Here is a 23,479-nt window from a genome sequence, read left to right as displayed (position 1 = left end):
CTTAGTCTTACTACACTAAGTCTTCATGACGTGCGTACTCCCCTCCGCAGTGGGGCTGTCGGCTATTTTAAGGCAGGTTTCCGACCAGTCCGGGTTGCCATCAAACTGAGAGCCGTTTAGGAAACACTAGACGACTGAATGGGGGTGGGGGGAGTGGTGGTGGTGGGAGTGGGGATGGTGGTAGGGGTGGTAGTAGGAGAAATAGCTCATGGGTAGTGGTGGATGGTGGGGATGGTGGTGGTGGTGGTGGTGGTGGGGGTGGTGGCGGGGATGATGGTGATGGGGGTGGTGGTGGGGATGCTGGTGGGGATGGTGGTGGTAGTGGTGGTGGTAGTAGTGGTAGTGTGGGGTCGGGGTCGGGGTGGGGGTGGTAGGAGAAACAGCCATGATAATACAGCAGACGAGGCCTGTGTTGGGGGAAAGTGGGAGCAACTTGAACCAGGCAAGAATCAGGCTCATTTTCACCGGCTGCCCTGACGCCCCATCCTCCGGGCCCAGCGCCGAGAAGCCACGATCACGAGCCACAGCAGTGGCACACGGCAGGATACGGGCCCCCGACGTAAAGCTGTCAGAAGGGGGTGAGCTTTTCATGAACCGCTGCGGCCTGGCGCTGTGCCCGATCCGGGGCGAGTACCAGCCGCGGGGGCCTCCCGCGCCCTCCCACGCCTCGCAGCCCCGCAGCGCCCGGGGTCCCCGGGAGAGGGTGATGAGCAGGACTCCTCTGTTCCAGGACCCGACAAAACCGCTTCTGAGCCACTGCTGTGAAATTTCAGCAGGAGACTTCCAGGGTGCGTCCATCCGTCATGCCCCCAGCTGCACACGGGGCCCTGGAAGGAACTGTGGCCGCCCCGTTTTCAGTGACTGTTGACGGTCTCGTGCTAATTCCTCAAGGGGTGTCCTGAAGACCCGCATAAAGCAGCATGTGAATAGCCAAAACTATTATGGCTTAAGACCTAACTCTGCCATAAATATTTGATAAAGCCGAATGCATAGTAATATGTTAAAGCATAACGTCTCTTTCTCGTCTTGCTTATGATACAGGACGCTCTTTATGCCGTCTCCACCAGGCAGGTGCTCTCTCTAGGATTATAGAGCATAATCAGTGAATTTTCATTATCTAAAATGTCTAACTTTTTTTTTTTTTTTTTATCCTACAGCACTCTCAACAATAACAACATTACTAGACTTTCTGTGGCAAGTTTCAACCATATGCCTAAACTTAGGACTTTGTAAGTATATGGGACTTATATACTTTATACTTAGGACTATATTTATAAAGGTCAATTTAATCAATTAAGGCTTCCCCTAGCGTACTATTTTTAGTAAACAAAGAACAGGATCGCGAGTTCGTTATGAGATGAAAACACCACTTTTTTAAAAAGTGCTACATACATGATATTGGAGTAAATGAACTATTATTCTGAAAACCTGAACGCTTCCCTTTAAATGATATGCATGATGGGAATTTGGGGAGGAGGGACGTTTACTTTGAGCTATTGTTGGAGGTCACATTTCATTAAGAAATGTAAGGCTCCTTGATTGGCTGTCAGAAATGATAAATGGTAAATCTTTATGATTTTATTACTGTACAGCCAGCAGACCTAATAAAGCTAAACTGGCTCTCCTACATTCTTTGTAATGTAAAATTACAACATCACCCTTTTAGTCCTTCTGTAACTAAGGTCGTGGCAACATTTATATTTAGAAATACCTTTCCAGGAGGTAAACATTAAAATGTTTTAGGTGAATATACACCTGATCTCAAACTCTTTGCTACAGATAATGTGTATTTTTTTTCCTCTCGGGGAAAACTTAATCCTTAAAGCCCAGGGTGGGGACAGTTCGTTAAAGCATTTTCAGAGATAAATCTCATTTGAACTGGGTTTGGGATCACCTTGACCTCGAAACTACGTTACATACAACATGCGGGAAATGGTGGGAAACATAAGCGAAGCATTGAATTTCTTGATAAAAAAAAAATAATAATGTGTTTTTCAGTAGATTGTGTATATATTAACTGGGTTTTCAAAATGATTTTCAGTTTACAATGGTTTATCACTGGGAAATCTATGACATTGCAGTTTTCTCTTGAATGAAATCATTTGAATTGCCAGTTTTTTAATGAAGTAGGTGATACCATTCTAAATGCCCCCCCTTTTTTTTGATCACTAAAATATGGTGATCTATGTATGATACAATACGTCATTACTGTTCCCTTGGAATTTGATTTAACAAAATAGAGGAGTCCTGAAAGTATGTAGATATAGCTAACATCGTATGTGCATTAATGTTAGTTATGAACTGACTAGCTTTCATCAAAAATAGGAGCATGGCTATTAAAAATTTCATTTTCTAAAAAAAAAAAAAAAAAAGAAGAAGAGGAATTTCATTTTCTTGGAGTGCCTAAATCTGACCAAATGAACATACCAAGTCACTCAGACTGTATTTGGTGAAGTTAGTTTCTTAATCATGAACTTCAGCTAATTTTTTAAAAAAGCAAAGTGAGCGAGTTCTTACGTGGCAAAGAAATGAGACTGCAGAAACATCGATCATCTGCATTTTTGATGGTGTGCCTTATTTCCATATAGAAATCCATCGTAGTTCGTCTTGCTAACCAGGTTTTTAAAGTTTTGTGTTCTTATTTCAAATTCGCTCACACCTTATTGAGTCATTGTAACGTGCTTGGTTTATGGTTTGGTTTATGGAAATATTTCTAGAACGATGAGGTGGAGCGTGGAGCGTGCGGTGTGGCTTCCAAAGGATGCCATTCTGACTTCCAAGCAAACTGAGCTGGAGGTCACCCAGCTTTCGCAAAATGTAGCTTTTTGTCCTGCGGCACGCCGTCTAAGTTTTGATGCAAGACCGTCTGTTCCATACCTACAGGCTCAAGGAGAATGTAAAGCAGTCGTCTAACTTGAAATTCCCTTGCTTTGGTTGTTTCATTATTCTATATTATCACTGCTACTTAAAAATTCCATTTTTATGGTCCAATTATCTTTCTGGACTGAGTTCCATGTTTTAATATCCATTACTGTTATTGGGTTAGAATTGAACACATCAGCTAAAAAGGACTAAAATGGTATTACTGTGTCACGGATGATTCTGGAAATGATGCTTTGATTTATAGCTTAGGATGTCCTTTTCTTTAGTTTGAGAAAACATAAAAGCCAATTTGAAGTCATTTACCTAATTTAGTGGATACATTTGTCTGATATTTTATTAATGGAAAAGTGCTATTTGCCACTTGGAATGGATCCATGCTCTGGTGTGGATCCCTGCCAACACAGAGAGGGGGGCTCACTTAATTCCTTCACTCCCGGCCGTTTATGTCTTTTCATTTCAGTTCCTGCTCTTTGAGGATGGGGTCCCAAGAGCCAAAAGCAGCTAATCCCTTTTTCTGCTATTAAACAAAAAGAAGGAAATCAGAATAGGGACGTGAAAGAAGTGTTTTAGATTGAATTATTATTCTCTCTTATTCAGCAAAAAAACAGGAGTGACCTGCTAAAAAGATTTTGCAAGCACTTCCTACAGAAACTAACAACGGCAGGGCGAACTGATAATTCCTCCTGGGAGCCCCGACTTTTACTAACGTGCCCCCGCCCATTCCCTGCCCCTTACCTCCCCATTCCCCCAGCCAGCCCCGTTGGCTGTCAGTGTACTGGGACCGCAGAGCCATTTGCCTTGGACAAATCTGTTTCTCTCTGCCCTTTTGAGCGAACACAGGAAAACCATTTTTATGGTCGGGCTCAAGCTCCTGCGAGTTTGCTTAGCTCAGAGGTAAAGGAAGGGAAACGTGATTCTGTGGCTGTAAACGAGTTCAGTTTTTAGAAAACTCATTCGATCGGGACTTCCTAAGTCTTGTCTACGAGCATGTTAAGTAGTAAAGTTATGTATTATTGGTCCATTTTTCAGTTTTTAAAGTAACTATTTACTGTTGTTTTTTTTTTTTTTTTTTTTTTTGCTTTCAATTTGTCTTTTTCTTCTCCAGTCGGCTGCATTCAAACAATCTGTATTGCGACTGCCACCTGGCCTGGCTTTCTGACTGGCTGCGCCAAAGGCCCCGGGTTGGTCTCTACACTCAGTGTATGGGCCCATCCCACCTGAGGGGTCATAACGTAGCCGAGGTTCAAAAACGCGAATTTGTCTGCAGTGGTAAGGGAGAAAGAACCTTTCTGTTGTCCTATTATCTTATGCTACTTTGTCGGTGAGCTGCGAAGAATGCATGCTTTAAAAGTTTCCGTGTTGCTCACTTACATGTGCAATTGCGCACTCATCATCCCTTGGAAATCCTCGGTTTTAGCGATGCTGATAATAGGTTCTAAGACGTTTGTGCATGATTGGCAATTACAGGTTCCTTGTCCTGATGTTATGATGAAAGATTTCTCAATTTTCACTCCTGTAGATATATGGGAAACGCCTAGATTTTAGTTCTGTTCGTACTTATTTTCCCGTTAGGTAATAATTTATATCTACGTTTTTGCCAACAATTGGAAATATGGTTAATACTGGGTCCCTGCTGGGACGTTTAAAAAAGTAGCCCAACAATAGTTGCAGAGTGGCAAAGCACTTTTCACGAATACTAGTGGTTCACTTCTACTTCTAAGAGATGAATGACTAGCTTTAATGATGAAAATCTGGAAACAAAAATAAGGTGCGGACTATGTAAAATATTAGTAAGTCACATTCACTTAGTGCTTTCTATATGTTTGAGTGCCAATCTAGGTATTTCATATATATTTCTTCAATTATATATATACTTCAATTTTATATATATATATGTGTGTGTATATATATATACTTATAATATATATATATCTCTATATATATACACTTCATTTTACCTCCCTCATGACAACTCTAGTGAAATGTAGTATCTTTATATTAGAGATACAAATGCAGAAAAAGAAAAAAAAATAAATGCAGAAAAAGAATACTAAGTAGCCTGGTGCAGGATCACATAGCTGAGTCCAAGGACCTCAAGCTAGGCAGTCTGATTACCGACTCATATATATTGATATTTATGCTTGTATTTATTTATAAAATGACTTGTCAATAGTATCTGATACACATTAACCCGTATCTTATTTTATAAATAGAGGGCTGGTTCTGCTTCAGAAGTATCTGTTCAAAATACAATAATACAAAATTTCTAAATAATATATAATGCCTCACAAACAGTTCCTTCGAGGAGGAACAGAAAGTATTAGCATAGGATTTGGATTTATTGTTATCTTTTAGAACTTTCTGTGTATTTTTCCACACTTTTTATAACCCAGACAAAAGTTTCTTACAATGTCATGGAATGTTCTCGTTAGGCCTGATTGCTTTTTAAAAAAATTAAATAATGAAATGACTAACCGTTCGTTACTAACCACTTTTTTCTCTCTTCGCTTTTCCCTTCCTGTTTTCTAGATGAGGAAGAAGGCAAGTTCACGTTTCTTTTTTAGACTGAGATTTATTATTATTATTATTTTGTAAACTCTGAGAGCTTGTTCAGAGGGCTTGGGTTAGTAGGGAGCCTGCAGCCTCTCCCTGGGGCACACGACCGCTCAGGCCCTCCTGCTGCAGATCAGAGAGGGTCGGCCCTGCCCTGCTAGCAGATGTGTGCAGATGCCCATTCACACAACACGGCCGACATTCTGTTGCTCATCATTCCAACAGTGAACTCGCATTTCAAAACTGTTTTGTTTCCAAATACTGAGTAGTGAAAATACACGTCTGCAGGTAACCACTCACGCTAAAAGCTGTAGGCCACGCGAAGCCAAATGAGAGAACTATCTAGATTAACAATTATGGAATGGCATGTTACCACTTCTTACAATAACTTCAGAGGAAGTGCAGGCCTTCTCAAGACATCAAACTTGATGAGATTTAATTTTCCACACATTTACCGATGCATGATTACTTATTGAGAATCAACACTTACATCTTCTAAGAGGAAAATGTTACTGTTTTCCTTTCTTTTTTTTTTTTTTGAAGGAAAGTAAGTTATGCCACCTGACTTTAATAAAGACCAAACTTTATTTAAGCTTAACAGAAATGAAATGTAGGTTAGTCTGAAACTGCTGCTTTTTTTTTTTTTTTTTTTTTTTTTTTTTAACTCAGAATAGTTAGTAATCAAATTCCAGTTTCAGGTCTGAGTTTAGCCTTTCTCAACAATTATTTCAAGTCTGAAAAATTATCATTTTCATAATTCTAAGAATCTCATTTGCTTTATCTGAGTGTTGACCCAGAGCCATAAATGCATGCTTCCTAAAATATATCTTAGAAAAATGGAAGACTGATTTTATGCTCAGGTATTTAGAGAAATTAATTTCTGTTAAATATCATGCTTTGTTGTTTGAGATTAAGCTCATGTGTTTCACAATTAGCAATTGCAGGAGAGTAAATACCATTGCTGTTTGTTTCTCTTGCAGGCCACCAGTCCTTCATGGCTCCTTCTTGCAGCGTCCTGCATTGTCCAGCCGCTTGTACCTGTAGCAACAATATCGTAGACTGTCGTGGGAAAGGTCTCACTGAGATCCCTACGAACCTGCCAGAGACCATCACAGAAATGTAGGTGCCCTGAAATTTCCTCTCATCTCTCCACCTCCACAGTGACCCAAACCATGACTTCCTCTAGAGATTCTGGGTTTATTGAAGGCAACTGGGATCGATTACTTTAGACAAATACTCCTTTCAGAGTTCTGTTGGGCCTGGCTCTGATTCAGGAGACATCTCGTTGGAGGGGCCAGGATTTCTCTTTCTTTAATGTAGATAGATTGCAAAGGAATGCATTTGAAGGATACATAGTATTCCCTTTGCTTGGGAAGGTCTTATTAGGTTATTCCGGAAAAGTAAGCAGTTGTTCATAGTCTGACCATTTGGGTCTGTAGATCTGCTCCTCCTGCCCATGTCTAGCTTGCAGTGAGGAAACAATAGAAGGATCAAACTGGGGGAATAAATCATAGAAACAGTGTAACTAGATGATGTTCTCCCTCCTCAAGAGCTCATGTCTTAAAATGCAGTTTCACTATTTTGTTTGCACTACTGTATGGTCTATCACAAAATGTTTTTTTTTTAAAAAAAAAGGATAAAATCATCAAGTCAGCATATATAAGATTTTTTAATTACTGAGCATTTTAACTTATAGGAGCCTATCTCTATCAAAAGTAAAATCGTCTTGACAAAGTATTTCTATTTTGTATGCAGCTGCTTTGTGCATTTGTTCTGCCAAATAGAAGTCCTGTGGGTAAAACAAGGTCATGTAAGATGTAAAATGAACTGCTTTTCGCACCTTGAGAAGGAAGCAGTAGGGAAAAATCTCAGTATCCATTAACTGAGACAACACCTCTTAACCGCTGAGCCTATCACGGTGTTGTTTTAAAGGCCAATTCTTAACAGACAAATAAACAGTTTAGGGCATTTTAGGTTGAAATGATAAAAGTAAGACTAACTTCATAGAAGTTTACGTAGTAGGCACAAAATTATTTTTCAAAACTATTAATGTTTTGTCTGTTAGCCGCTTTCATTTGCTTTATGTAAGACTAACTTTAATTCACAAGATCCACTAATGATATTTAAAGTATCTAATGAGTGCTTAAAAGTATGTTTAGAGCTTTGCAGCGTAAGACGTGATCATCTATAAAGACTCTGGAATCTGTGGAGGTTTGACACAGACATGAAATAACGTGTGCTCATAATATTATTGTCATTGGAATTTTAATTTTGCTCATAGAAGGCATTTATAAGTATTTTTTTAGCTGACCTTTGGGAAAAGGATAATAAATGGTTTTGGAAGGGGCAAATGACATCTCAGCAAAGAGAAGTCTCAGGAACGAAGGACAAAGGTGGTGGTGGTGAGCGTCCCGTTTTAGAGATTGTACAGTTGAGCCTAATTAGTATAATAGGAGCATGTTGGCACATCATGGAAAATAATGCCTCAGAAAGACATCTCCATATAATTTTCAAGCTGCAGATTAGGGAAGGACTTTTATTTTAGTTAGAAGATGTAATATAGGATGAACTAGATAGTAGAAAGACATAGTAAGTTTTCATATGGGAGACTAGTATATTCATCTATCCAGGCAAGAGCATTTTTTAAGTAAACACTTACTATAGAAATGGCAGCAGGGATTGTCCAGAGATCTTCCATCAAGTGACTCGCAAACCTGACATGGAAATTAAAAGCTATGAAATTAGGTACAAATTAATACATGTCGTAAGAGAGGAACAAAGGAAGTTCTAGGTAGTTACACAGAGGCAGAAAGTGGAGGTCCAGTGACAGTGGCTCATGAAAGGCAGCAACCTACATAGTTAGAACCATTCACTATCTGTGAGATCATAGCAAGGTATTTATCTTCTGTGAGACTGTCCCCTTGTCTGAAACTAAGGGTTGTTCTTAATTTGAAGTGAAATAACACACGTAGAGCTTTTTGTGTTTAGTATAGAGTAGTATCCCAGTCAGCAATACTTCAGTCATTGAAGCCTTCATATAAGAAGTGACATCTGAGGTAGGCCTTGAAGGATGGGTAGTGAACAGAAATGCAAAAACGAGGAAAGGGGCTTTCAAAATGAATAGGACATTGTAAGCATAGGCAGTAAGAATGGAAATGCAAGACACAACCAAACAGCAGCTCAGGGTGGCATTTGGAGCCCATGGGGGCGCAGGAAAATAAAGCTGGAAAGGTGGGTCAGAACGAATTCATGGAGGGCCTTGATACTAGAAGGACCTAAATCTTTATTTGGAATGCATCTGAATATAGGACTTTTAGTCTGAATCTTCAGAATCCGTCAGGTTAATCTGACAGCTGTGTGTTTAGCAAAGGACAGACCGCCAGGCATGAAGCCTCCTTGGACAGCTCTCATGTTGATTAAGGGGAGATGTCCTAAGAGCAGGCGCAAAGTAGCTGTAGGAATGACGATGTGGAAGTGGGTACGGTCGTTAATATAGGAGCAGAATTCATGGGATCGGGCATTTGGTGAGATGAGGGACTAAAGGAGAAAAATGAACCAAAGATGGTGCCAGAATTTCAAGTATGAGGGATAGAGGAATGGTGGTTGTGTCATTGTATATAAGAAGCTGAAGGGCAGGGCAAAAACTGGAAAGGAAGATGATGGTAAACAAAATTTGTGAAACCCTGAAGTGCCAACTGGATGTTTGGAGGTGCTAAAATACAAACTATAAGGATTTGGTGCCAGACCAGGACTTGAGGCAAAGATTTTAAGATAAAAGCTGATGGCTTAATCCACGGAATGGTCAATGAGAGCAATAGAAGAGAACCAAGTAAGAACAGCAGAGGGCCAGAATAGATAAGAGAGAAAGGGGCTTAGCTTGGCTAAGAAAGGGATTTTTGTTTTTGTTGTTTTGTTTTGTTTTAAAAGACAGTTGTCTCTGTGAAGGTCAGACGTGGACTGATTTGAAGATGCAGAAAGCTGCAGTCATTAGGAAGTCAGAGACAGTGGGGTTAGAGAGAGAGAGATGAGAGTGTGAGAATTAGTGGGAGCGTGATGGTCCTGGACATGGGAGTGGGTGGATCCAGTCCTGGTTACGGGAAAGAACAAAACACCGCCGTGGGCTGACAAAAGAACAGTGAGCTGTAGATACAACAGAGCGAAAGCAATGTGAGACATTTAAAGTTGTTTATCTCATGTAGTCTATTTTTTTACAACAGAGCATTTCTTCTATTTTGTATGCTCTATAGATTTTGTATTATCGTGAAATTTAGTAACATAAAAGTTATACTGAATAATATGTCCCATCGGCTCTGCCCGTATTGAGGAGGTGGTGTATCAGATAAAGCTACAATAAATTAAATTTATAAGTAGAGATGACAACATATGTGAAGCTCTAGGTGAATTTCACTTCTCTGATTATTACATTATCAGCTTTATCAGTAGAGCATCTGGTAATAAATCATATTGATCTTCAACTCCAACAAAATACCCCATTACCATTCATTATACTGGCATAACTTAGCAGCTTAGTAACTCATTTCTTTTATTACTCTTTTATTTTTATTAGTATAAAGAACATCAGTAAGATTCATAAGATGTGGAAGTAAAGCTATACAACATCTTCTTTTTTTTCATTTTTATAGATTTCAGTTTTTTAATACACGATGAGCTGAAATTTATAAGCTCCCTCCATATTTTTCAAATAATTTTTATTCTGGATTTTACCGTAAATTATAAGTAGAATTTCTTTCCCGCAGTTTGTCAGACATTTCATTTAACTTCTGTATGTGCTTTGCCTTTTTATTCCTGCAACTGCCTCATATAATTCTAACAAAAAGAAAGTATGTATGTGCTACAAGTAGGAGTGATCTACTGCCTGTGATTCTAGGTAGAAAAGCTTGACTCATCCTTTTCTTTCTTCTGCGTTGTGCTTACAACTGTAATTTCACACTTCTGGTATTCTCTCAAACACTTATTTGTTAAGTGAGATGGGAAGTGTTCTTTTAAAGTCGCAGCTGGAATAATTTGTAGAAGGAGGACTAGAAAGAGACCAGCATTTATCTAACAGCATTGGGTGCTATACACACATTATATCCTGTGATCTTCTCATTGGCTTTTGATGGGGGTATTGATGGAAATTAAATAGAGTAGAAAACTAATGCAGGAGAACACATGCCAGATAAATGTTAGTGGATTTCTCCACGAGGCCTCATCATCCTAACGGCCTGACGACGATCCAGAATCTGTCATCCCATCTGTAGGCTAGGAATCTTATTTTGACTGCACGTAACTATTACATTTTGTTTTGTTTGTTTATATATATATATGTATAATATATATATATATATATATTATATATATTGTGTGGATTCATTTAAACACCTGTCATCCCTACTGAAGTAGAAGCTCTGTGAAGGCAGAGGCAGGAACTGGTTCTGTTCTGATCATCACTGAATGCCCAGCAACAAATCAAATACGCGGCACCTAATAGCCACTTGATAAATATAAAATAAATATTTATTGGGTGAATGTATAATGTAAGCGTTCACAGCAAATTTATCCCCAAAAGGAGCTAGAGGTGCCTCGCTGGCTCAGTCAGTGGAGCATCTGACTCTCGATCTTAGGGCCGTGAATTCAAGTCCCATGTTGGGCATAGAGCCTATGTAAAATAAAAATAAAAATAAGATATTTAAAAAAATAATTAAAAGGAGCTATATTAAACAAAACTGAAAAATAAAAACTGAAGGAATGGCCCACAGACTCCCTGTAGAAAAAAAAAGAAAAAGAGGGCTTTTTAAGCATACAGTAAGAGTTGATTAACATTAAGGATAGTTAATGGAAAGGGCTAAAAATGGGGCTACGGTACTTAAAATTAATTCATTAAATTTGCCTGCTCCCCATACTGACTTGGATTCCACTCTCTGCAGGTGTCTGAAAGCTCCTTTTTCTCTCTTCTAGGCTGACCCAGTCAGTATCTAATAGGTAACCTCCTTCTCTAGATACGTTCATTGATCCAGCCATCCTACAGATGAGTCGTAGAGGTCTTCTATCTCTAAGGCCATGTTTCTTCTATAATGAAGCCTGTAGACGTTTACCTCAAATCCCTCAAAGACTGACTTCAGTCCGCTGGGGTCTTTTTATTTGGTGTTGTTTTTTAATGAGGCCAAAAATGTTAAGAAATTGTATTTAAGGTGTTTCAATTGTGAAATGGCTAAACTAGCCTCAATCTGAGATGTATTTGATTCCAGAGCTCATGCTCTTTCATTGATCTAGCTGCAAAAGAGAGGTAAACATGACGCGGGCTTATGGGGACGTTGTAGAAGAGAGAATTAAATCAGAAGACTGACACTCGGAAAAACAGGGCAAGAGAAGCTTTGAGAGACTTCCACAAGAAGAGAACATAGAGGGAGCATAAAGACAGGTGTTAAGGTATAATAACTTGACCAAGAATGAGCGCTGTTTCATGTTGCTTTCTACGGGCAACTACTGGAGTGTCGTCTCTCCTATTCTCTGTCAAGTATTCTCAGACCTCCCTGGATCTTACCTGCATAGAACTTGTCATGGTGTAATTTCGTATTTAGATTAATGTCAGGCTCTCCTGAATCGACTGCAAACTGAGGGCAGGACTGTGTCTGTGTTCCTCACCACGTCCACGCCGACGCTTAGTGTAGTGGGGACCAGGAGAAGGACAGTGTTGGAGACAAGGACAGGCTTGCGAGAGCCGCCAAGCCTCCATTCTTCATAGTAAATAGAAAATCTGACAAAGGTATGTGGACTGATAAAGAGGGACAAATAGAAAGTGTAATAGCAAAAGATAAAGTAACTTTAAAAGAATCTGTTGCCTTCACCCCACCCCCGCTGAGATCTTCCCAGCACTTTGCTGCTTTGAACTCTGCTGGATAAAACCTGCTTTTCATACAGATGGAATGCCTGAGGCAAGTCTTACATGATCTGGCCCATGGCAGCAGAATTATTATTAGTAAATTGATTCTCTATATATCAAATCCTCGGAATTAATTTCTTAAGTCATGTTTGAGATATAAAATTTTGAATACGATATGATGGATCATTATAAAGTAGACATTTAGTTCTCTTCAATCTCGTTATGGATTTTCTGTGGCATATCACCTGTTCAAACCATTATGCACAAGCTCCATAAATCATGGAAAACAGAACATAGATTGTAACAATTTAGTACATCTTGCTTACTCCAATGTCCTACTGCCTTCACTCTTGGTTGCCTTGTTTAGGGCTCAGAAACTGGAAATCAAGACATTCTTTTATTTGTTCAAAGAAGGGCAGGGAGAGGTTCAAATTATGGGATGGGAGAAAAGATGGTAGCAAAGTTGTCAGCCCAGGCTTCTGAGGGATGATTCAGTGTTTTCCGAGATGGACTGGAAATTCAGAGAAGCAATAAAAAAAAAAAAAAAAAGAAATTCAGAGAAGCTATGATACATTTTTTGGGATGTGCTAATCAAATAGGTAAAATGGAAAAGAAGCTCATTATTGTGTAGACTACTGGTCTGCTTTTACTCTGCTAGCAATAAAGAAGGTTCTTTCAAAGAGATTCACAATGTGGGGTTTGGGAGTACTTTTGCTTCTTTGGATTCCTCTGGATCACTTACATGCATAAAGAAGTGAAAGAAAAGATGACTCTTAAACGTTTTATTTTATTACAATCTACATTTATGATGCTGAATACAACTTAAAATGCTTGTTTCTCCTCCATTTCTGTTTAGACAAACACTCTTCCCATATACATTTAACCTTTTTGCAGGCTATTTCCGTATTTGCTCCTTCCAAATTTTTGAATCCTTAATTTTAATAAATACTACTTGCCAAATTGATCCCCATACTGTATGCCCAAGTCATCTGATTTTCTATAGGTAAGGATACCAAAGTTCGGTTTGATTAACACGTTTTTAAATTGCCCATTCTATACTAGATTATTAAGAGAGTTATGAAATCAAGTGTGAATGTTTAATTATTTATCATGCACTTAGTAATGTCTCAGCTGTAGGACAGCTATCAAGTTGCATAATTGGATGATTTTCTTCTCATATGCCATGATTTTGAAAGTAAATTTTTTAAAATAAATGGAGCATGCAGTTTGACTAATTTTTATAACAGGTAAATTACCTTGACTTCACTATCTAGACAGCATTAACTAAATAAAGCAAATGATAACCATTTTTAATGTAATTTGATATGGAAGAAAGAAATAGTCTGTAATTTGAGTTTGCCTTGCTAAATAAAAAGTAGGTTGATAATTTCAAAGGGACATTGTTTTCACTGCAGAAGCATTTAATTTTTTCACTTTGAAAGTGTTTAAAAATTTAGAGATATGTCCAACTTAAGGATTATTAAGTGCAAGGATAAGTAGGTAGAGTCAAGAAAATATTTTAAGAGTGAAAATACTTCAGTTGATAGTTTTACTGGAGCACTGATTAGCATTTTGCAGTTTTACACTCCTGATATTTTTACTTCAGATCCACTCACAGAATTAGCTAGCATGTAGCATGACTTTTGGCTTTGAATTTTATATTTTTTACAATTTTGTGCTTTGCAGGCTGAGATGACAGCACTCTGATATTCTATGTCTAGTAGAAATATTTATGACCTAGTGCTTTAAAACACAAAGGATCTTGCATCATAGTTAAGGCCTTTTTTATGATAAAGAAGCTTGCTTCAGACCTGCTCAAACAGAACACAGGAAGCTGCATAGTCTCTAACGTTAGCAAAAAACTTTTAATTCTTTTGTAACGTGGAAATAATTTTTTGATTTTTTAATTTGGTAATTGTGTAATTTTTACACAAACCTAATTTCAAATATGGAGCTATCACTTTACCTATCTACTTTGATGTAGAGAATTAGAACTAAATTTACATATTTGGTTCTGAGATTCTTCCAATAGCGGAAATAGCAGAAATTTCATACGTATCCCCCCAAGTCTCATGAAAAAACCTAGATTTTTTTCTATCAAGTAATTTTGACTAGAAACGTCATCAGATAAACAATCCTAGGATCAAAATAAAGCCATCATCAAAATATGTACATAAGTCAACAATTGAGTTCTGATTATGTGCTAACATAGTTACAGTTAGGAAAACAGAATAATAGGATTTCTTTCTGACCATATATTTTATGGGAGGAGTAGTCATTTGGTATAAAAGAAGATGTTCATGCAAACTTTGTTCATTCTTATTTTTACTTCCTCAAGTTTCTGGATTATATCTTCTGTAATTTTCATTTTATGACTCTTATCATTAATTAAGCACCCAGAAAAAAACCTTTCTTTGTAATTTAGCTTCATACAGAATGCAGAGAGCCAGTTCATTGTTCGGTATACAAAACAAAGATCCCTATCAAGTTCTGTCGGAACAAACATTTCATGTTCTGGGTTATCAGTAGCCATGCTTCCTGTAATCCCTCCAGCAGCTCTGAGAGCTCCACCGCAAAATAGTGTTAAGATAAATGGTGCAAAACTGATTTGTAGATTCGACTGTACTTGTAGTTCCATAGACCATTTTTCAGTTCACTAATAATATTGGAGTGCACTCATATTTATTTTGGCTGAATTTTCAATTTCATATGTGTATCTTGAACAATCTTTAATTGCTATTGGATGAAATAGTGAAATGGTTATCTTTGAAAAGCTACATATATCCATTGGATGCAGTTTTTATTAAGAATCTGTATTCATGATAAGAATATTATTACCTGTTTCTCTCAACTTCTCCCCCACCCCAATTTTATTGAGGAATAATTGATAAATGCAATTGTATATATCTAAAATACACAATGTGATGCCTTGATAAATGTGTATATTGTGGAGTGATTGTCAAGATCAAGATAATTAATGCATCCATCACCTCACATAGTCAACATAGTCAACTCTTTGTGTGTGTGGTGAGAACACCAAAGATCTACTCTTAGTGTTATATTATTAACTATAGTCACCATGCTGTGCATTAGAGCCTCAGAACTCACTCCTTTATAACTGAAAATTTGTAGCCTTTGACCTACATCTTCCCATTTTCCCATCCCCACAGCCCCTGGCAACTACCATTCTGTTCTCTGTTTCAATGAAATCAGCATTTTTTTTTTAAAGATTCCACTTACAAGTGGTAGCTTACAATATTTGTCTTTCTCTGACTTACTTCACTTAGCATAATGTCTTCCAGGTTCATCTGTGCTGCAAATGACAAGATGTTTTTTCTTTCTGTGGCTGAATAATGTGTGCGTGTGTGTGTCACATTTTCTTTATCCATTAATCTGTCAAAGGACATTGAGGTTGTCCCCATATATTGGCTACTGTGCATAAAGCTGCAATGAACATGAGGGTACAGACATATCAAGATACTCTTCATTTTTTTTAGATGTACACCCAAGAGTGAGATTTCTAGGCCGTGTGGTAGTTCTGTTTTTAATCTTTTGAGGAACTTACATACTTTTTTCCAAAAGGGCTGCACCAGGGGCAGCCCCCATAGCCCAGGGCGTGATCCTGGAGACCCAGGATCGAATCCCACATCGGGCTCCCTGCATGGGGCCTGCTTCTCCCTCTGCCTGTGTCTCTGCCTCTCTCTCTCTCTCTGTCTCTCATGAATAAATAAATAAAATATTTTAAAAAAAGGGGCTGCACCAGTACACACTCCCACCAACAGTCCACATCTTTGCCAACCTTTGGTACTCTTGTCTTTTTGGTTATAACCATCATAAAAGTGAGAGGTGATAGCTTATTGTGGTTTTGATTTGCATTTCCCTGATGACTAGTCACGTTGAGTACCTTTTCATGTATGTATTGGCCATTTGTATGTCTCCTTTGGCAAAATGTCTGTTTAAGTCCTCTGGTTATTTTAAATTGGATTATTTGCTTTTTTTGCTACTGAGTTTTATTAGTTCTGTATATATTTTGGATATTAATACCTTATCAAATATATGATTTGAGAATAGTTTCTCCCTTCTATCAGTTGCCCTTTCAATTTATTTTCTTTTTTTTTCATTTTTTTCAATTTATTTTCTTACCTATTTTTATTTGTACCTCATTTCACAAAAGCTACATATGTGACGTATGACGTATATGTATGTATATACTCGTACTTTATGTGTTTTTGTTGAGATGTGTGATCATTTAAGCAAAAAGCTATAATGGCTTTCTTAAGAGAAAGACATAGAAGACTGAATCAAAATTTTATAATATTAGTTGAGTGAAAATATTACGGTAGAATTTATAAATAATTGGCAAAAATACGGTAAAATTTATAAATAAATTTAAAAAAGAATTTGTTTATTTATAAATAAATTTTAAAAAATACTAAAACAACTAGAGTGGAGATTAAGGTGGTAAGAAAAGAAAGAAACTCCAACTGGTTTCTCAAAAAAAAAAAAAAAAAAGTCCAAGGAGTCTCATGAGTATTATTGCAACAGAAGAACAAGTGGGAAAATAGCATATTTTTATGTACTACATACTCAACAAATATTTTTGAGGGCCTACTTTGCCTCAGGCCTTATAGACAAAAGGACACACTCCCCGCCTTCACGATGTTTACAGTACAGAGAATCAAAACCACACAGAGAATATTTTAAAACTGTGTGATAAGTTATAAAATGCACACAGGCAATACAGAGAAAGGAATACCTTGGCTTGCCTGGGAGAATCAAAGAATCTCCAGGTATGAGGATGTAGGTGTCTTGCAGGCAGAGAAATTGAGGGCTTTACAGACAGAGGGAAAAAGCATGTGCAAAGTCCCAGAAAAGTTCGAGGTAGTATGTGTTTGAGAAATTAAAGCAATTTTTGATTGCTAGACCATGAAGTGAAAGCCTGATCTTGAAGAATCACCTCTCCTAATAACAATAGTGTACAAGGAAGCGTTCTGAGACAGGTAGTAGACTAGATATGCTTAGATATGATATGATTAGATATGCTAGAAAAATCACCCTAAGACCGAAGGGAGAATGGTTTGGAGGGAAAGAGTACTCTAGGAATGTGAAAGCAACAGTCTATAGGGCGTGTGCATGGTGAAGGCGGGCGTAGCAGTGGATAAGGATGGAAGGCCATCCCAAGAAGTGACCCTAGTGCTGTTGTGGTTACTTCCCTAAAATCTACAGAAAAGAAAATGGAGACCTATCGGAGGTACAATAAGACCTGTGTAGACTTTAACATAAAAATGAAGACAGCTGGTGCATAGTCAACATATTCTTTATTATCTGATGGATCACCAGCATGTGTTTTGGGGGGATTAAGCTATAGATTTATGGCTCTGTAATCATCTGGAAAGATTAAGTTGAAAATTCATACAGTTCAAATACTACTAGTGGCCACAGTGTTACCTAAATTCAAGGGAAAAGATGATGGATAATTTGGACGATAAATCGGTGCAAGGGGAGAAGGCCAATTGTGATCTACTCATTGAGTAATGCTGTTAAACAAGCGATGTGGAAAGACAATTTGCATAATGTTTCTAAAACTAAAATTATTACCAAATGGACAACGTAGCTCAGTGCCTGACTCAGAATCAGTGTCCAAAAGGCTTTCATCGTTAATGAAAAACAATGCAGCAGAACATTGAGTTATTTTTCTTTCTTGAATTGCTAAAGAAAAATTATGAAAGCTTAATGTTATTGACATTATGAATCTATACTCTGTCCCCCTGAAATCAGGGAGCCATGTGCCTATGCCAATCTTCCCGTCTAAATCTAAACCATGTGATTGTGAGTTTTGAGTGTATCTTTGCATTTGAATATATATCCGTGTGAATACACCCATGAGAACGTTAACGTTCATTTAGGTCGCTGTCAGAATACGAAGTCAGTGAGAACACATACCCTTGGACACACGTACACACACACACATCTTTGTCTTGCATTAAACGCTTAAAGGCCAAAAGGAAGAAGAGTTCTTTCTACTCTGAAAGTATCAGTTGAATTTATCCTCAGGGGCATGTACCCTAGAACGACATCACAAAAAAATAAATAAATAAATAAGATTAAGGCAACAGACAATATTCAGGGACAAGTCATCCCATGGCGGGGATGACTGATAATCCATTAGAATGGCCACCGTCCTAAGGCTAGATGCATAATATGTCCCTCTAGAGGCAAATAGTCACTCCACTACTGAAGATATTAATTAAATTTACAAAGTACTAAAGAGACTACAATTATATAACAGAAATTGTGTTTCACTCAAATATTTTTTCATCATTTTGTATAGATGTATGGAGGACTTCAAGGCATACGTTTACTGCTAAAGTTAGTAATAGTCCAGAAATATCAAGTACTTACTTTAGAATTATTATGTAATAGGCAAGAGAATCCCTAATGTCAAAGGAATAGAGCTGCTTCCTCCTTTTCAAATGTTGAATTGGCGTTACCTATGATGAGAATATTTGGCTGCACTGAGCAGGCCAAGATTCAGAAGCTAGGGTCATTCCAACCCCCCACCCCCACCCCCATTAAATCTACATTCTAGTCTCTGGCAGCTGTTTTTGCCATTTATGTTAAAAGCAGATGGGGAAAATGCAAAGAACTGTCAGTTTTATTGCCATGTATAATCAACATCTGGGCTGTATGTTACAGACACGATCAATCCAAACTCATACTTCACTGATGTTGTAAAACCTTTTTGAGTTCCTAAGACAGTTTTCAGATTTGAGAAAATGCTCTATATTTTAATCATGTTGATCATGGAAATTACAACATTCTATGTTTTTTTCAGCCTCTCTGTGAAGGATCTATGCGTGTACGTGTTTAATACATAATTGCTGGGTTGTCTACAAAGCTGTACTGCTAATTAGTTTAAAAATGCGTTTTGTGATCCTATATATTTATTTCATACTAGAGATCAAATCATGTATCAGATTCATTTCTGTATATAATCTGTGTGCATGAAACTATTATGTGTTAAAAGTGTTTTATTATCTAGTGCTGCTTATTATATGTGTGATTGCAAATATACACATGTGTATCCCCATATTTTAATTCTTTCACCATTTTTCATGCAAGAAAAAAAGCATTTTTCTACATCTCATCATTTTTACAAAAATATATTTTATAGTAAGTTTTATTTTCATTTTCTGGAAAGAGAAACTGAGACAGAGAAGCAAATTAATTTTTGCAGGGTCCACAGAGTTTTATCAGTGGTTGTAAAGCTCATACTTTTAATCACTAAACCATACATGTTTATCTTTTAGTCACTAAGCCATACATATTTATCTTTATGTACACACATATATAAAACATAATACCTCTTGGAGAGAGCTGTTTCAGCTTTGGCATGTGGATGTTATTTTGTATGGTTGGTCAACATAATTTAGCTTGAAAAATATTGAAAATAATTCCTGAGAATTGAAAAACCAGCGAGCTGGAAGTGTCATTTAAAATAAATTGATATTATTATCTCATAAATGGCTTCAGAACTAGTTAGAGTTTTTTTAATTCCCAAGTTGTACTGAGTTATATACTCTACTGTTCTAAGATCTCCTCGTGAATAACCATCATAGAGTGTTTTATGTCACAGAGCTCAGGTATACGTGCATGTCATTTCCATGTTCTAAGGGCCTATACAGTATTAGAGAGATTTCTTGATAATTTTCCATTTTCTACAGTGTTTAAAATAGGCATCAGAAAGTGGTATATATTGGTTGCAGCTCATCCCTAGGAACTCTATAAGTGTGACGACATACATGATTTTTTTTTAAAGCAATAATTAAAGAACAAGGGAAAAAGGTGTATGTGAGTGAGGAGAGGAAGGCTTTTATTGATTAAACATACTTTACTTCTGAATTTTTTGATGGCGCAGTTAGAAAATTGTCTCCATTTTCTTATCTCATGGAATTTCTAACTAAAATTTCCTTGTGATTTTGATGAAGTAGTAACAGCAGGTTGCTTTTATATAAACTATACACACACACACAGAGTGATAAAATGTTTTGGAATTGTCCACGTACATTCTGTGGAGCTACTCACACATGAAAAAGACTTCCATATAGTATATATGGTTGATAGAATTTTCCTCCTCCCGTATTCAGCTTTCTAAATATATTTTTGCTTTGAAATTCAATATATTGAATCTTATTTTTATGAAGGACTAACATTTGGAAGGCTCTTAATCATGGTGGGTTTTATCTGCAGCATGCAAATATATCTTAGCCATGACACTATCTGTTTTTGTAACCCTGGAATGTTTTTAATTAGATTTTTCATGGAACAATGGATTCAAATTTGCACTCTATAAAATTCAGCAGATTTTATGCTATTAAAATAGAAGATTACAGGATAGCAAAAATAGAAAAGGTACATTTCATTTGTTTCTTTTTTTTAACCTTCACCTGAATGCTATATTTCCTTATTTTTTATAATCTGATTGAAATACTTTCCCCTCTTTTCTGTAGGAGTGTGAACACCATTTGAGATGTGCGTTGCTTGTAGTTTTAAAAATATATTCTAAAGTTCTCATAATGAGAAGTAGGATCCCAGACATCTGAAAGTTTAGAGGGAAGTACACATTAGTTTATTGTTTGCTCACTAAAGAGGAGAAAATGGACATTTTGAAACATCTTAAAATTTATTGGTTGACATCTGCCAGTGGTAGAATGTTTTCTTGCTTGAGAATCTGTTTGAATGAAGGAGGCAATTACATTTTGCCTTAATGGACTGCTGGTGCTGTGCCGTAAAAACCAATTAGCTGCTGAGTCAGTGTAAATAACCGTATAAGCTCTGTTTCAAATTTTTTTTTTTTTTTTGGAACAAAGGTTGGAAGCAAATAGATAAATAAAGAAAAGCAACCAAATCCATTTTACATGTCATTGTTCAGCTTTCTGTTGCATATGTTGTAAATGAAATGGTTTGCAGTGTGAAGGTTAAGTCACGGTACATTGCAAGAAGGAATGACACATGCAACATCACTGTATTACGTTGGAATTGTTATTTTTGCATGTAATACTTAACACTATTTCATCATGAATTCTCCTTGTTTTAGAACTTTATATGCATGCATTTTCTAAAAAACATATAGCCTCACATATATCTTTGGTTTGCTTTAGTAGGAATATTTATCAATGACATGAATTGTAGATTAGACACATGAATTTAGTTGTCATACTAAAATATATTTCCGTTCCGTTAGAACAATTAGTGATCATAAGTGTTCTAGATTCAAATACTTTAAAATAATAAAAGAACTTTAAAATATCTAAGGAAGTTCTTCAGTTATATTACATGATAGCATTCGTTTGACCACATTCGTGAATTAATGTTATTGATATTTCAGTGCTGAATATATCATGTTTTAAAAACTTATACTGAACAAATCAATCAGAAGTGTAACTGCAAATTAGACATTTATCAATAAAACTTCCATGAGGGTATAAACATGCTTGCTTCCGATCACCACTGAACTCCATTCATATAGTATGTTTTGCACAGGTAAAGTACAGAGGGTGAATGAATGAATGATTACTGGTTTTCTATTTCAAGAACTTTAAATGATATTTATGAAAATTAATCATATGACCTAGTTTCACATTACTGTTGCTTTGAAGGAAATATACTGGACAAAAATAATTTGAATTTTTTTCTCATCATAGCTTTATAGTTTGTTTTTTTTTTTTTTGCTTTAATAGTATTTTGAGCAAAGTTATAAGAAAAGAAAATGATGTTTCATTGCCCTAGATGCGAAGAAAGTCCTCCAGTCAATAGTGTTGTGTCTATAGCTTGCTTTCACTGTATTTTCATTGATTACATTTTAAACTTCTTAAAATCTAACTGCAAGAATGGATCACAGAAAAAAAAAAGGTGTCTCTAAACCATCAATTTATGACATTCTAATCGATAGTGTAACAGTGAAATGATTCAAACACCCTTTGTTATATTTAGAGCTTTTGAAAAAAATACCCTTTCTCAAGACCTAGATAAATAATCCAGATGCCAAATCCATATTTTCTTCGTACGATTTATTTTTTGTCTTCTGGGGCAAATCTGCCCCTGAGGAGCCAACAAACCGGGTAGAGGAGCAATATGTGAAAAATGACTAGAATACAGTGAGAGAGCAGAGGTGCAGACGAAAGGATGCCCTTGGGTATAGAGAGAAAGATCCAAGTAACCATACCTGAGAGATATAGTAAGGCTTCAGTTGTCTTAAAATAACTAAATGATATTATTCATAATAATGTAAAATTACTACTAACCAAATGGGCTAATAATTGAAAAGGATTAAAGAACTGTGGTCCATTTTGATAATTGGATGTTATAACGACATTAAAAATAACATCTTCCAAAATATCTAATGGTGTTAGGAAAACGTGATACGATATTTGATATAAGGCATAACAACTCACAATTTTCTATACAGTAAGATTTCCATTATATATAAAATAAATATACATACCAGAAACAAAACAAAAAACCTAAAACTCCCTCATCTGAGTGGTGCATTACAAGCAGATGGAATTTTCTTCTTTACGTATTTTGTAAATAAACTTTATCTTAAATGTAAACAAAATAATTTCTGCTTCCTGGAGGGACCGAATCATACTAGTGTTGCCGATTATGGAAAAAGGATTTTTACCTTTTGTGTGAGAAAGGAAAGGATAGTAACTTGGGAGAATTAACTGGATTTAGAGGATCAAGAGGTCAATCTAGAAATTAAGAGACAAGTAGAGAACCAGAGGCAGATAATGCCACATCCCAGGAAGAAGTGTTGTTCCCAACAGTCAAAAGGCCACAGTGTGTTGGGAACCCATTGCCTGTGGAGATGAGGTCAGAGTGACCCCTGAGGCTGTTGAAGAAAAGCCTGGAACTGGGAGGAGAAGGACTTTGGAATTAGATAAGACCAAAATGTAGGCATTGCTGCTTAACCTTCTGGGGATATTTTGTTTGCTTCGATTCAGTGTTCATTGCATGTTGGCTTCACCTACATGTTCAAGTATTACTAACATTCAGCAAAAATGAACCAATGTATATGACGCAGTATACTCTATAGATGGATATTGTATTTGTACATAAATATATAAATATGCCAATATAATTACATGCATTTATATA

General features: G+C 36.8%; 1 protein-coding gene across 1 annotated transcript in view; it reads left to right on the top strand.

Moving 5' to 3' along the window:
• The window catches only part of SLIT2 (slit guidance ligand 2), a 350,583-nt gene that overhangs the window by 227,843 nt on the left and 99,261 nt on the right, over positions 1–23,479 (top strand). Inside the window, 3 exon segments of the mRNA XM_035714619.2 lie at positions 1,158–1,229; positions 3,989–4,152; positions 6,417–6,555. Of these exon segments, the coding sequence (XP_035570512.1) occupies positions 1,158–1,229; positions 3,989–4,152; positions 6,417–6,555 (375 nt within the window).

The sequence above is a fragment of the Canis lupus genome, chromosome 3, assembly GCF_003254725.2.
Source record: "Canis lupus dingo isolate Sandy chromosome 3, ASM325472v2, whole genome shotgun sequence".
Lineage (NCBI taxonomy): Eukaryota > Metazoa > Chordata > Mammalia > Carnivora > Canidae > Canis > Canis lupus.
The sequence above is the reverse complement of the archived record's forward strand: the minus strand, read 5'-3'. Positions and strand labels throughout refer to the sequence as shown.